Source organism: Barbus barbus, assembly GCF_936440315.1.
Source record: "Barbus barbus genome assembly, chromosome: 14".
Classification (NCBI taxonomy): domain Eukaryota; kingdom Metazoa; phylum Chordata; class Actinopteri; order Cypriniformes; family Cyprinidae; genus Barbus; species Barbus barbus.
In genome coordinates this window covers 4,771,939-4,786,284 of record NC_136742.1, presented here as the reverse complement: position 1 = coordinate 4,786,284, position 14,346 = coordinate 4,771,939, and the positions used below count along the sequence as shown (strand labels likewise).

Sequence of the window (14,346 nt, the reverse complement as noted above, 5' to 3'; positions counted from 1 at the left end):
TCTACATTTTTTTCATCAAGCAGTAGGTCTGGCACTTTAATATTGGGTAATTGTTTAATATTCAACATCTAATCTCTTTTTTTTTGGTTTTTTGGTGACATGTGAGGTCTAGTAGTTCATTCAGTTATTATTCAAACTATATGCCTTTTCTATTCTATGTCTTATAGGTTGCTTTATACATATAATATTTGTAATTATACAAAACGTCTCTTCTGTTTTAAGAAACAAACAAATGTTGGTGTGTCGAAGCGGCCAGTCAGGGGCAGTAATGAGTCAATGCTTTTTGGTGCATTTAACAGAAGAAGAGGAATGTCCTCTGTGTAGAGATGTCAAACATGGGCTCAAGAGTAACACGCCTGATGAGAAACTTCAATATAGAGAATCGAGCTCACCGAGAAATAAGCAAGACAAAACCTAAAGCAGCACCACGACATCCAGCATCAAGCAGTCCTCCACAGGAAGCCATTGCGGGTGAGAAGGCGTGTTAGAGCCGGCTAACACTTAGGTTACTGACATGACCTCATGAAGAACATCATGACTTGTGAATATGGTTTATCACAGCGATGAGGGGAAATTACATTTCGTTCTTTAACTTGACATTTGAATTCAAATTCTATTTTCAATGCCTTCATTACCATGCTCCAGAGATGTCCATAGATAGCTGTGACAAAAGCCAGACTCGTATAAAGAGCATGTCCACATACTTTTGTCAGTGAATTATATCCAAAATAAAACACTTTTTGCATGATCTGACATATGTGTTTCTATGGCAGAAGAGATTCACCAGAAGAATGATCCACTGCTGTCGATGCTGAAGGACGTTTATGTGGAGTCTAAAGATCCAGCTCCTCAGGTGTGAATTTTAGGAGCTCTACAGACCAATTATGCTGGTATCATCAATTCATATTTATTAAGTTGCCTTTTAATAAATTGCGTCAAATTTCACCAACAATTGCAAGGCAAAATTTCTTAAAATGGATCAACAGAATAGTTATAAAGAAGAAGAAAAACCACAGGGCACTTTGGAATAGAAACAGTGAGTCCAAACAGTTCCATCCATCGCAGTGAGTGAAACACTTCTGATGTACAGCAAACGATTGTTATTGAAAATTCACATTTCCACCAAAAGGGCAATAATGAAAAGTTTTTCGCCAACCTCATCGGGAATTTTAAGAGATTAGCAAATGTAGGTTGCAAAAAGTATTGAATAAAAGGGGTCCAATAATTGTGGCTTCTTTCTCTGGATCCAATTCAACCATACTAATAACCAAAAATGAACATTTGTTTGTAGGCAGTGTTAGGGTGTAAACAGAGTACGTTTTTCAAGTAAATAGTAAAGTAATGCATTACTTTTTAATTTATAGTTACATATCTGAGTTACTTTTTCAAATAAGTAACAGCAGTTACTTTGTTTTCCCATTTATTGACTAACCGCTCTCCTGTTACCATGTTGAGAAAAATCAGCAGTAAGTGCAGAGGCATTGTGTGCAATGCTTAAATCCGATGGCTACTGTAGTTCTAGACTAAATATGAACATGCATTTACTCATCTCACTTGCACAAAAACAGATTTAGTATTCCTCAAAATGAATAAAAACAGAAATGCAAACTCAGAATATGATGCAAACCTGCAATAATTAAATGTTAATTGAATTTACATTTCCTTCAGCCTGAGGCTTATTTATTTCATTTTGGTGTGAAAGGGCTTTAACATATGCCAAACATATAACTTTTTAATATTAAAAACATACAAGCAAGCCCAGCCCAGATAAGAAAAAGTAATGCAAAAGTAACGTAACGCATTACTTTCCATAAATAGCAACAAAGTAATGCATTTTTTAGGGAGTAAAGGCCCGTTCACACCAAGCACGATAACAATAAAGATAACGATATTAGCGTCCACACCAGCGAACGATATCGTCTGTTTATTCTAAGCGCACATGCGTCTGTGCGTCTGCCGCTTTAAATTCTCGAGCACATTATAGCAGGATGGATTCTGATTGGCTGTCAGTGTTTTTATCGTTCATCAGCTGGAAAAAATCATTCTGAAAGTGATTCCAAAGATATTGTTTCTTTGTACCTTTATCGTTATGGTTGTGGTGTGGACGCTGCTATTTAATACTGAGAACGATTTTTAGAACTATATCTGTATCGTTATCTTTATCGTGCTTGGTGTGAACGGGCCTTTACTCATTATTGTAATGCATTACTTTTAAAAGTAACTCTCCCCAACACTATTTGTGGTGTAGAACCACCTTCTCATGCGTCCTATTCTTAAAGGAACACTCCACTATTTTTGAAAATAGGCTCATTTTCCAACTCCCCTAGAGTTAAACAGTTGAGTTTCACCGTTTTTGAATCCATTCGGCCGATCTCCGGGTCTGGCGGTAGCACTTTTAGCGTAGCTTAGCATAGATCATTGAATCTGATTAGACCGTTAGCATCTCGCTTAAAAATGACAAAAGAGTTTCGATATTTTTCCTATATAAAACTTGACTCTTCTGTAGTTACATCGTGTACGAAGACCGACAGAAAATTAAAAGTTGCGATTTTCTAGGCCGATATGGCTAGGAACTATACTATACAGATGCTAACAGTCTAATCAGATTCAATGATCTATGCTAAGCTACGCTAAAAGTGTTACCGCCAGACCCGGACTCTACTGTACAGACATGCAATTAGTTACTTTTTTAGGGAGCAACACAATATTGTAATGAATTGCTTTTAAAATGGACTTTCCCCAACACTGTCTATGAATCATGTTGTGTGTTTGGGTGTGCTGTTTGCTTTAAATTACAGTTTTAAAAAAGAGGTGGTGTGCACTGGCCTCTACTGGTGTGGCTGACTCTCTGTGCTCTGTGTGCTGCAGGCTGAAGCAGTTCCTGTGGTTAAGAAGGTCGAGGAGGAGACGCAGCGCAGGGTGCTGAAGTACAGTCTACCGGCCGACCCCTATGGTTTCTTTGATATCACTGATGTTCCCAAAGGCAAACTGTCGCTCGTGGAAGCGTTAACTGCCCTGAACAATCACAAACGCTTGCCTAAAACATGGACTCCAGAGAAGCTGGCACAGGAGTACTCTCTGGACCCAAAAGATGCCAAAGCGCTGACAGAATTCTTTTTTCCCTTTGACGTCAAAATCATTCCACCAAAAACAGAGGAGACTAAGCAGATTAAGGATTCTTAGCACATCTGTCGCAAACAACTCGAGCCGTCTCTGAAACACGCACAGTATCTAACTTGTATTATTTGTTTTTGAAGGGCCTGTCATAATTATTTATTCATTTGTTGTCTCGTTTAAAGCATGGCATATCCCAACATGTATTGCAGTAATAACTTAACTAAGATAAGGTGATGTAAACATTACTGTCAGCCAGATCAATTTCTAGTGTCAAACATCAGTACAGAATATAATTTTGATTTAATATGAATAAACGGGCTCAGAAATGCTACATTGTTTATGTGAACATTGCAGTTTTCACTGACAATAAATCAGTTGCCCCTGCATTGATTATTTTGATCCAGTGCACTGAATATAACACTATTTTTTTATACATTTGTGACCCTGGACCACAAAACCAGTCATTTGGGTCAATTTTTTGAAATTGAGATTTATACATCATCTGAAAGCTTAATAAATAAGCTTTCCATTGATGGATGGTTTATTAGGATATCAACTATTTGAAAATCTGGAATCTGAGGGGGCAAAAAAAATCAAAATATTGAGAAAATCGCCTTTAAAGTCGTCTAAATGAAGTGCTTAGCAATGCATATTACTAATAAAAAAATAAAGTTTTGATACATTTACGGTAGGAAATTCACAAAATATCTTAATGGAACATGATCTTTACTTAATATCCTAATGAATTTTGGCATAAAAGAAAAATGGATCATTTTGATCCATACAATGTATTTTTGGCTATTTCTGACTGGTTTTGTGGTCCTGGGTCACATTTATACAGTTAATCTCTGCCATTTTTGCTCTTGAATATTGTTAATCAATATTTTCGCTCCCAGTTGTTATCATCAATATGATGCGAGTTTTGAATTAATTTTGTGTGATTTGTTAAATTTTAATGTTTTACTATGAATTACAAACCCGATTCCAAAAAAGTTGGGACACTGTACAAATTACGAATAAAAAAGGAATGCAATAATTTACAAATCTCATAAACTTATATTTTATTCACAATAGAATATAGATAACATATCAAATGTTGAAAGTGAGACATTTTGAAATGGCATGCCAAATATTGTCTCATTTTGGATTTCATGAGAGCTACACATTCCAAAAAAGTTGGGACAGGTAGCAATAAGAGGCCGGAAAAGTTAAATGTACATATAAGGAACAGCTGGAGGACCAATTTGCAACTTATTAGGTCAATTGGCAGCATGATTGGGTATAAAAAGAGCCTCTCAGAGTGGCAGTGTCTCTCAGAAGTCAAGATGGCAAGAGGATCACCAATTCCCCCAATGCTGCGGCCAAAAATAGTGGAGCAATATCAGAAAGGAGTTTCTCAGAGAAAAATTGCAAAGAGTTTGAAGTTATCATCATCTACAGTGCATAATATCATCCAAAGATTCAGAGAATCTGGAACAATCTCTGTGCGTAAGGGTCAAGGCCGGAAAACCATACTGGATGCCCGTGATCTTCGGGCCCTTAGACAGCACTGCATCACATACAGGAATGCTACTGTAATGGAAATCACAACATGGGCTCAGGAATACTTCCAGAAAACATTGTCGGTGAACACAATCCACCGTGCCATTCGCCGTTGCCGGCTAAAACTCTATAGGTCAAAAAAAAAGCCATATCTAAACATGATCCAAAAGCGCAGGCGTTTTCTCTGGGCCAAGGCTCATTTAAAATGGACTGTGGCAAAGTGGAAAACTGTTCTGTGGTCAGATGAATCAAAATTTGAAGTTCTTTTTGGAAAATTGGGACGCCATGTCATCCTGACTAAAGAGGACAAGGACAACCCAAGTTGTTATCAGCGCTCAGTTCAGAAGCCTGCATCTCTGATGGTATGGGGTTGCATGAGTGCGTGTGGCATGGGCAGCTTACACATCTGGAAAGGCACCATCAATGCTGAAAGGTATATCCAAGTTCTAGAACAACATATGCTCCCATCCAGACGTTGTCTCTTTCAGGGGAGACCTTGCATTTTCCAACATGACAATACCAGACCACATACTGCATCAATTACAACATCATGGCTGCGTAGAAGGAGGATCCGGGTACTGAAATGGCCAGCCTGCAGTCCAGATCTTTCACCCATAGAAAACATTTGGCGCATCATAAAGAGGAACATGCGACAAAGAAGACCTAAGACAGTTGAGCAACTAAGCCTGTATTAGAAAAGAATGGGACAACTTCCTATTCCTAAACTTGAGCAACTTGTCTCCTCAGTCCCCAGACGTTTGCAGACTGTTATAAAAAGAAGAGGGGATGCCACACAGTGGTAAACATGGCCTTGTCCCAACTTTTTTGAGATGTGTTGATGCCATGAAATTTAAAATAAACTTTTTATTTTTCCCTTAAAATTATACATTTTCTCAGTTTAAACATTTGATATGTCATCTGTTGTATTCTGAATAAAATATTGAAAATTGAAACTTCCACATCATTGCATTCAGTTTTTATTCACAATTTGTACAGTGTCCCAACTTTTTTGGAATCGGGTTTGTACATAATTGTAGATTTATTTTTTTTATGTAGAGATGAGAATGTAAGTTCATTAGAAGTTTCAGAAGACCTCATTTCTTTTATCACTACATCAAAACTTTACCGTTCTCTTTCTGTTGTTTATTTCATTGTGTTGTGTTTTATGTTTCAAACTCACTTCCCATCCCGCAGCCAAACGCAGCTGCATCGACATCGATGATTGGCCACAGCGAAAACTCCAGCTGGCGACTCCTGCATTTTCATTGGTTAACGGTGTGTAAATCAAATCCGGTTCTGAAATTTCATTGGCTTACTTTGAGTGACGCGGTGAATGCGGTACATAATGTATCATGCATTCCTCTCCGTTTTAGATGAGCGTTTGCTCTCGACGAAACAGCTGTTTCAAGTCTGTTTAGCTCAGGTTTTTTTTTTTCCTTCTTTTAGATTATTACGAGGTTAAACATCTGTTTTCAGGTTGATTCGCGTCGGGCAAAACTCTGTATTTTTAAATGTTTTTGACAGGTTTAGTGTTTTTCAGCCGGATCTCACGGAGGGACGCATATTTTGGTGGAAATGTGGGGAGCTTCACACACCTGGCGGACTGAAGGATGCGTCTGAATCTGAGCCTGTAATGATGTGACTGATGCCGCATCATATATTTCAAAACCCCCACAGAGCAGAATCAAGGTAAAACACCAGCTTATCTCATTATTGTGTTTAGAAAGCAATATATATGATACATATTGTGATGTTTTCCTCCATTTTAAATCAATTGATCCACTTTCAAGGCGAATCCGTTCTGTTTTGAGGGATATTTATAAATTAAATTAAATGTATACAATGAATTGATTAAATCATTGCAGGGAAGATTTTTACTGGATATATATAATATTGCAGTAAAAATCAATTCGTAAGATTTGTAAGAATCGTTTTTTCCCCCAGTGTCTGTAACCTGTTCATCTGAGATGAAAGTCTTTGGTCCATAAGTATCTGTGTCGTCTTCTAGCCTGGACCTTTTCTGTCTCATTATAGAAATAGAGCATGTTTCTCGGTTCCAAGCATCAAACCGTCTTGGAGGCCTCTTGAAGTGATTGTGGTTCAGAATGGATGGAAACATTCTCCAAGAATAGATGAAGAGACACTTAATCATTTTATTCCTGTTGCTAGGATCCACAACTATTCAGTATGAGGTTGTCTCTGCTGTCACTATGGTTTGGGCTTATACTGTACCACTGATAGTCTCTAGTCCACTTCAGTTTGACTTGTGCTTTTAAACAAGCCTGTTCATTTAAGTGCAAAACATCTACCTTTTATAATGCGAGTCATATGATTTAACCCAGATAAACCAACCGTTGTGGTGGCATTTGGTAAAACCTGAATTTGTTTTGACGTTATGGGGATATTTTTTTGTTTAGCTTATAAATCATACTAAATTATGTTTTTTTTTTTTTTTTACAACATATGTGTGTGCGTATGAAGATAATTATGTGTGCGAGTATGCATGTGGGTGTCTATTAAACAGCTTTGCCTTTTTGCCTAGATGCATTTGGGCAAAGTGGTACCTTGGAAAACATTTAGACCTTGCCTTTCTAGAGGAACCTTTTGACAGGTTGTAAGATAATATGCTCTCTTTGTCCTTTAGTTAAAATGTACATTTTAAGCCGGGGCTATTCATCTCCACCATCAACTGGGTCCGATCTTTTCAAATTGTCATAGGAAAAAGACTTGGATACAGTTTAATATATCTAAGAAGTTAGTCGATACCATAAAGACAAATAAAAACAAAAAGTGCCCACGTTTGCTAATAGTGTTCTTCTACTAATACGTCTGTTTCTATCACATGCTGTGTAGGTTGGCAGGATAATGAAAAGCAAGTCCAGGCACTTTTATTTTAGCTTGTTACATTTTAAATGTAGCATTCTAAAACAGAATCTGACTCAATTTTGTATTGAATGAACTGTGTTATATGTAGGCTATTCTATATAAATGTGCCTATGTTGCTTGGCAACTGCAATCAGGCTTTAGTTAGGCAAATTAACTATACTTGGCAAAAACATTTTATTCTGATTATTATTAATACTTTTCATTTTTGAAATTTGGAATTGTAGATTCCTGTTGTGGCGATCATAATAGGACACTGATGGCTGTGATACATATGCTGTGATACATAAGAAAATTGTTTCTCAAGGATTACTGCTTATTGTTTTGGCTGAATATCACAGTTGTTAAAACAACACAGTAAAAGAAATAATTCACCCACAAATAAAAAAAACAAAATCACCACTTACTCGCCCAAATGTTCCAAACCATACGTTCTTCGGTTGAAGGGAACTGACTGTTTTCAGAAAAGCTTCAATGCCTTTTTCTTTTCATCGTAACCTTCATATGATGAAGTAGTGTTTATAAGCGCAGTGCTTCTTTGTGTACAGGGTAACTGTATTTCTGCTTCTCTATAAGCACCTTCTATTGTCAGTGAATATGGATTTTCATTCAGCCCATCTGCTGTTTTTGTTTAGACTATTTAACACACAACCATTTATTAGGCTGAAGTACAAGTTTATCATTTCATAAAACCTTTTGTGTGTGTGTGTTTTGCCAAAACTTGCATTATTTGAATTCTAGAGTTTATGGACGTTTTACAGTTTGAGATATTACCACAGACATTGGTGATGTTTCACATTCTAATATCAGAATCCTCCAGAGTTATCAACTATTATTCCTGAACAACATGGACAAAACCACAGAATTTGAATAGTTGGAATGTTAATTATTAAAATGCTTGCAAACTGCTTTATTCTCTCATTCTGCATAACAAGGGTGGGAGGAACAAGGGATTTTTGTTTAATACTTCAATAATTTAACAAATAAATACGTGAACAAACAGACTAGCCATTATAAAAGAACAAGCCAACTAGGTAAATGTTAGCATTTTAATTTATTTGAAATCCGTTGTACCAGGCAGTAGACTTCTTGCTGCACTTGTATTTTATACACTTAAGAAAATAATCTTACAGCAAAAAAGTATCTTTTGTCAGAAAGCATTTTTTATTATTAATGGAAGAGTAAAATTATAAAATTGTTTTCATAGGTGAACCGTGATCCTTCTGGGTTGGTTAACTGTTATACAGTTGGGTTATAAAATTAAGTTTTGTCCAGTGTGACTTTTTAAAAGAATGTATCAGTCTGGACCGAGTCTGTTCAGGTTGGTCTTTGCTTTTAACAGCCTTAGCACAGTTATCTCATTTTCAGCCAACCAATGCAAGTCTGAAATAGTCCCCTGTACCTACATTCACTATTCCCTACATTAGTTTAGTAAGATCAGTCACTCATTTTCATTCTGTCCTTCGAGTGGACAAATTCGGACACTGAGTGCATATCACTACAAATGACTGTCCCCTCAATTATTGCACTGTTAAGGTATTGGAGTTGATTTAGGGCACAGCCTTTGACTTCTAAACTTTTGTGGTGGTGGAGAACTGCCCAGCGTAAATTATCAGAATAAACAACACAAATAGTGCAAAATCTGATCCCTTATCGCACTAAAAACATGTCACTCATGAATCATCACGTCTGCCTGCTATCGCTCTTGATAAAAGTGGCTAAGAATAGCTAAAAGAATGGGCTCATCAGCATTAACACCAGCACCAGCCAACTCCGCATTGAGTGTGTTTAGTAACGTCATGATAACTGATTGGATGGAGTACAATACATGCACACTTGGGTTTTGTTTGTTTAACCAATTTGCCTATAAAATATAAATGGTAAAAAACTGATCCCAAATTTTGTACACCCACCCACAATCAAATTAGTGTTGGTGGACGATATGCTCCATAGTCATATCGTCCTATAGTCAGCCTATGAGATCGCCGATACACGATATCATCGTGCTAATTTAATTATTTACTTAGTTTCAACTCAAGGGTAAGGCTAAAAGCAGTAAGTTTGTGTAATCTATTAACTACACATTATATAGTCAAGTAGCATATGGATGTCATGTCATACAATGTTTTTATTAAATTGTGATTAAGTACAAACTCAGACATATTAAAAATATTACAATGCTTACATTTCCTCAGTTTTGCAGCTACAGAAAACAAGCAAATAACTTTTTACATTATCAGAGAACACCATTGACTTCAGTCTAGTGTGAGTTTATGCACACACCACAATAACCAGTGGAGATATCCGCCCAAACTGGCAGTCTTTGTTTTTTACCATCTCATCTGTTTCCTGTACAACAAAGGACTGGCAGTGTTGACATCTTGTGGATGTAGTAATTAGTGCAAAAAAAAAAAAAAAAATAGATGGTGCCTCTATATTTCGTTACATATTAGATTGACTGATTGTTTGTGACATTCTTGCATGACTGATTTCCTAATTCCTTTCTTCTGCTTCCACAGGATCTGCCTCCATGCTGAGATGTGTGCTAGCGACCTGTCCGAGAGGCTGAGCTTGCTCTCTTTACCATGTAAATGCAAGAAGAAGCATGCTTTATTCCTCCACTAGTCCACCTGTGGCTTCAGGGCAGCCTAGCGCCACCCTGTACCCCACGCCCAAGGTGCTGACCCAGCCAGCGGGTACAAGAGCCATGGAGAATTCCTCAGGAAAAGTCAACAGCTCGCTAGAGCTCCGGACGCTATCGGAATACTTAACGCCTTCAACCGTTTGGCAGGACCCTGTTCAGGGCCTGAACCTGCCCCTCCAGGTGTTCTTCGGCCTGGTAATCATCTGCGTGCTGCTGCTGGCCTTCCTCGGAAACATGGTGGTCTGCCTCATGGTTTACCAGAGAGCCGCTATGCGTTCCGCTATTAACATCTTGCTTGCCAGCCTCGCCTTTGCCGATATGATGTTAGCAGTCCTGAACATGCCCTTTGCGCTGGTCACAATGGTGACCACGCGCTGGATCTTCGGAGAGGCGTTTTGCCGCGTCTCGGCCATGTTCTTCTGGATGTTCCTGATGGAGGGAGTGGCTATTTTGATGATCATCAGCGTGGACCGCTTCCTAATCATCGTGCAAAAGCAGGACAAACTTAGTCCACGCAGGGCCAAAGTGTTGATTGCGGTCTCGTGGTCTCTGTCTTTCTGCTTTTCCTTCCCGCTTTCCGTTGGCCATCCAGCCCTGTACATTCCCCCCAGAGCTCCACAGTGTGTTTTTGGCTACACGGTTGAGCGTGGTGACCATGCTTACGTGATGCTCATTATGCTGGTGTTCTTCTTTGTACCGTTCCTGGTGATGCTGTACACGTTCATGGGCATCTTGAGTACGCTCCGGCACAACGCGCTGCGCATCCACTCCTACCCTGACTCTGTGTGCCTCAGCCAGGCCAGCAAGCTGGGTCTGATGAGTCTGCAGAGGCCCTTTCAGATGAACGTTGACATGAGCTTCAAAACACGGGCCTTCACCACAATCCTCATTCTGTTCTCAGTCTTCACCACATGCTGGGCTCCGTTCGCCACCTACAGCCTGCTGTCCACCTTCAGTCAGGCCTTCTACTACCGGCAGAACTTTTTCGAGATCAGCACGTGGCTGCTGTGGATCTGCTACCTCAAATCAGCCCTGAATCCTCTCATCTACTACTGGCGAATCAAGAAGTTCCGTGACGCCTGCCTTGACCTGATGCCCAAGTACTTCAAGTTCCTGCCGCAGCTGCCTGGCCACACCAAGAGACGAATCCGCCCCAGTGCTGTTTATGTGTGCGGCGAGCATCGATCTGTGGTGTAGTGGAGGACATTTCTGAAGCTTCTTTTGTAATTCTTACGGTACAATCTTATCAAGCTGTGATATGTTTGGTCTTTCTTCGAACCGCAGGATGTTTTAGCTGTAAAAGATTGTACAGATGAGATGGTTTACAGAGCCTGTACATTACACTACTTTAATTGCACAATGTTTTTTATAGGATTTAGATCTTAATAGAAGTTTGTTCAATCAGTCAGGTGCTGCTATATTTGGTGAAAATGTGCAATCTTCTGTTTTATGCCATGAATGTAATACGATTTTGCGTGCTGTATTTGTTTTTTGTCGTTTTCCTGGCTTTGTGATCTGTTTTACACTTAACCATTTTCTATTTAATTTTATTGTTGATTGCTCAGCTATTCTGTTTTCAATTGTTTTCAGTGTGGAAATAAAGGAAATTTGTTTGACCAAGGTATGAGCATGTTCCAAACTGATAAGTAGATGACTTTGTGGAGATACATGATTTTTTATGTGAATTTTGAAATTGTGATTTCCATGACTGGAAGTGAATAAAATCATGGAAATGAATACAATTAAAACTCATGGAATTTGTGTGGTTATATACATTGTTCTAGTTATGACTCATTGTGTAATCTTCGTTCCGTTTTAATTCAATTAATTTTTCAATTCAATATTTGTGTACAGCTCAAGGTTGTTTTGTATATCATATGAACAGCATCTAACCAACTGCTTGTTGCTGACAAACAAACAACCAATCAACCAGCTGAAGGATTTATTTATTTTCCTCTCAATGTCAAATGGCAAGCATTTAAGAATCGATTTGTAATGTCTATTTGTCATGGGAAAAACATCCTCTGCTCAGTTGAGACCGCAGCGAAGGGTTGTCTTGTGTCCGTCTGAGCCTTTGTAGTGTGCCGCCTTCATTTAGATGATGATTTGTTCTGAGGCTGGCCGGGCTGGAGGCAAACCCTAAAGCTTTTTGAATCTGAAAGGTAATTTTCCTTTACTAGTGTCTCTTGTGGGGTTCATTATTTCTCCAGCCACCGCTAATGAGGATGCTGTGGGCTTAAGAAGCTCATCAGAACCAATGTGTGGAACCAATTACTTAGCAACAGTATGTATTACTTGGCAACTAGCTTGTATTATTTAGAGTTTGCACACTCTGGTGGGCGTTTTTGTTTTTTTGGAGATGTCAGTATAGCATTGACATAAAACATGCTTTCTCATTTTTGTGGATTTGTAATGTCACAAAAAATTAGACACTTTGAAATCACACCCTTGAATGATTTAGTAAATGATTGTAGAAATATAAAAGTTATATGTGTGTGTATAACTTTTATATTTTTACAAGTAAAATGTAATGAAATTTAATTAAAAACTGCAACTTGTAATTTTTAAAAATTACTTTGTTTGAATTATCCATGGACATGTCCATACACATACAACTTTAAATTTAAACATTAGATAAAAAAATATATCTATCTCTATAATTTCATTTTATAGACCATGTTGGAGGAGCATTTATATCCCAAGAATGCTCTGTTTTAGCTTAAATTCTTTAAAATATTAACAAGATGGAAACCTTGAAAAAAGAAAACGTGACGCGCGCGCGTGTGTGTGCGAGGGATTCAAGCTCAAACAAAAAAGTTCATTTTAAAAATGACACTTGTTGCAGTTTTTCATTAAATTTTATTACATTTTACTTGTATTGAATGCTTGTCATTTCACTTCAAATTCAGGAAATGTTTTACAATTTTAAAGTCAACTATGAATATTGGCCAAAGGTGGAAATGATGTTCACCATGTCTTTAAAAAACCCCCACAACATTTATATTTGTAAATTTCATCGTCAATTTTTTTGCATTCATTTTAGTTTTATAACTTTTTTCACACAAAACAAAAATATAGTGCAGCCATTTGAAAATGAAAATAAATTCCCCACACACCTTTATGTAATTATCAAAAAACTTTTATGGCTGTTGACACTGACTTTTAAAATGCTTTATGTGTCTATATTTTGTTACTTTACCTTGAAATTGATGTAACTTTATTCCTGCATATTTTATGAATATGCTTTACCAGATCCTATGCACTTGTTTGTGCGTGTAGCTTTAGTGTTTAGTGTCATTTTCATTGGAAGATTGTCATTTCGATTTTTCTTAGAGGTATACCAGTGTTTTCTCACTCTCAACTTCTATTGTTCGACTCAAAAAAAGAATTTACTCATCATCTCCCTGCCGTTCCCATGGCAACAAGAAGGAAAAAATGTCCCTTTACAAAAATGTAAAGAAGGGCAAAAATGTGTGTTTGTACAATAATAGCCATCTGGAACCACCATGTAATAATACACCCTGTACCCTGCAAAGCTGCTTTCATTCATTTTCAGATCCCGGAGCTAACCATATACAAAATCACAGAGTTGATGCACAGAAGCTATGCTTATATACCCTACTGCACAGACTTTTCAATAGGGCTTTCAATGGCTTTAACACATAAAAACCGAAATAACCACTACACAAAAAACTTTGACCTTGATTCATCACCACTGAAGAAATGAAACAGAATTCTTTCAAATCTCGTCCTTTGCAAAAACTCTTTCAGCTGTTGTACCAAATGCAAGTTATCCAGTTCTCTTCAAAGTCAGAAATCATGCAAAAGTCTTTCTGATGGACAAATTAAATGCATGAAGCTACATAAATTACAGGATTACAATATACTTAGAGTAAACAATTATATTTCAGAAATGCAGTCAAATATATTTTGTTTTTAAACTTCATGATGTGCTTTCAGAGCAATCAGTGAATTGATGCCCATTATGTACTGCAGTGTTAATAGGCTACCTTTTGCGAGAAAATATCCATTTAGACGACAGCACATTTTAATCGGGTTGCAGGTATGTGGGCGGGTGTGAAATCATAATTATGTGGCTTGTTGTTCGTTATTTTTATAGAATCATGAGTGCTCCTGTGGATATTCAGTTTGTCTATCTT

General features: G+C 37.7%; 2 protein-coding genes across 3 annotated transcripts; both read left to right on the top strand.

The window, feature by feature from the left end:
- Nucleotides 1–226: 226 nt before the first annotated feature.
- LOC306880048 (NADH dehydrogenase [ubiquinone] 1 alpha subcomplex assembly factor 4-like) lies at nucleotides 227–5,934 on the top strand. Of its 2 annotated transcripts, none has more exons than XM_079433323.1 (3): nucleotides 227–471; nucleotides 774–853; nucleotides 2,869–5,934. In XM_079433323.1, exons 1-3 carry the CDS (start codon nucleotides 327–329, stop codon nucleotides 3,181–3,183), a joined length of 540 nt encoding a protein of 179 aa, XP_079289449.1. In that variant the 5' UTR covers nucleotides 227–326; the 3' UTR covers nucleotides 3,184–5,934. The 2 variants fall into 2 exon arrangements, with proteins under 2 accessions (XP_079289449.1, XP_079289448.1); XM_079433322.1 differs by having other exon boundaries at nucleotides 304–471; nucleotides 777–853; nucleotides 2,869–5,616.
- A 62-nt stretch (nucleotides 5,935–5,996) lies between these two features.
- LOC306880047 (putative G-protein coupled receptor 63) lies at nucleotides 5,997–11,930 on the top strand. Its single transcript, XM_079433321.1, has 2 exons — nucleotides 5,997–6,348; nucleotides 10,062–11,930. Exon 2 carries the CDS (start codon nucleotides 10,148–10,150, stop codon nucleotides 11,381–11,383), a length of 1,236 nt encoding a protein of 411 aa, XP_079289447.1. The 5' UTR covers nucleotides 5,997–6,348; nucleotides 10,062–10,147; the 3' UTR covers nucleotides 11,384–11,930.
- Nucleotides 11,931–14,346: the final 2,416 nt, after the last annotated feature.

Coding starts and splice junctions, on each gene's coding strand:
- LOC306880048 (XM_079433323.1), top strand. CDS start 327: ATGTCAAACATGGGCTCAAGAGTAACACGCCTGATGAGAAACTTCAAT. Junction 472..773: donor TCCACAGGAAGCCATTGCGG/GTGAGAAGGCGT, acceptor TTTCTATGGCAG/AAGAGATTCACCAGAAGAAT. Junction 854..2,868: donor CTAAAGATCCAGCTCCTCAG/GTGTGAATTTTA, acceptor TGTGTGCTGCAG/GCTGAAGCAGTTCCTGTGGT.
- LOC306880047 (XM_079433321.1), top strand. CDS start 10,148: ATGCTTTATTCCTCCACTAGTCCACCTGTGGCTTCAGGGCAGCCTAGC.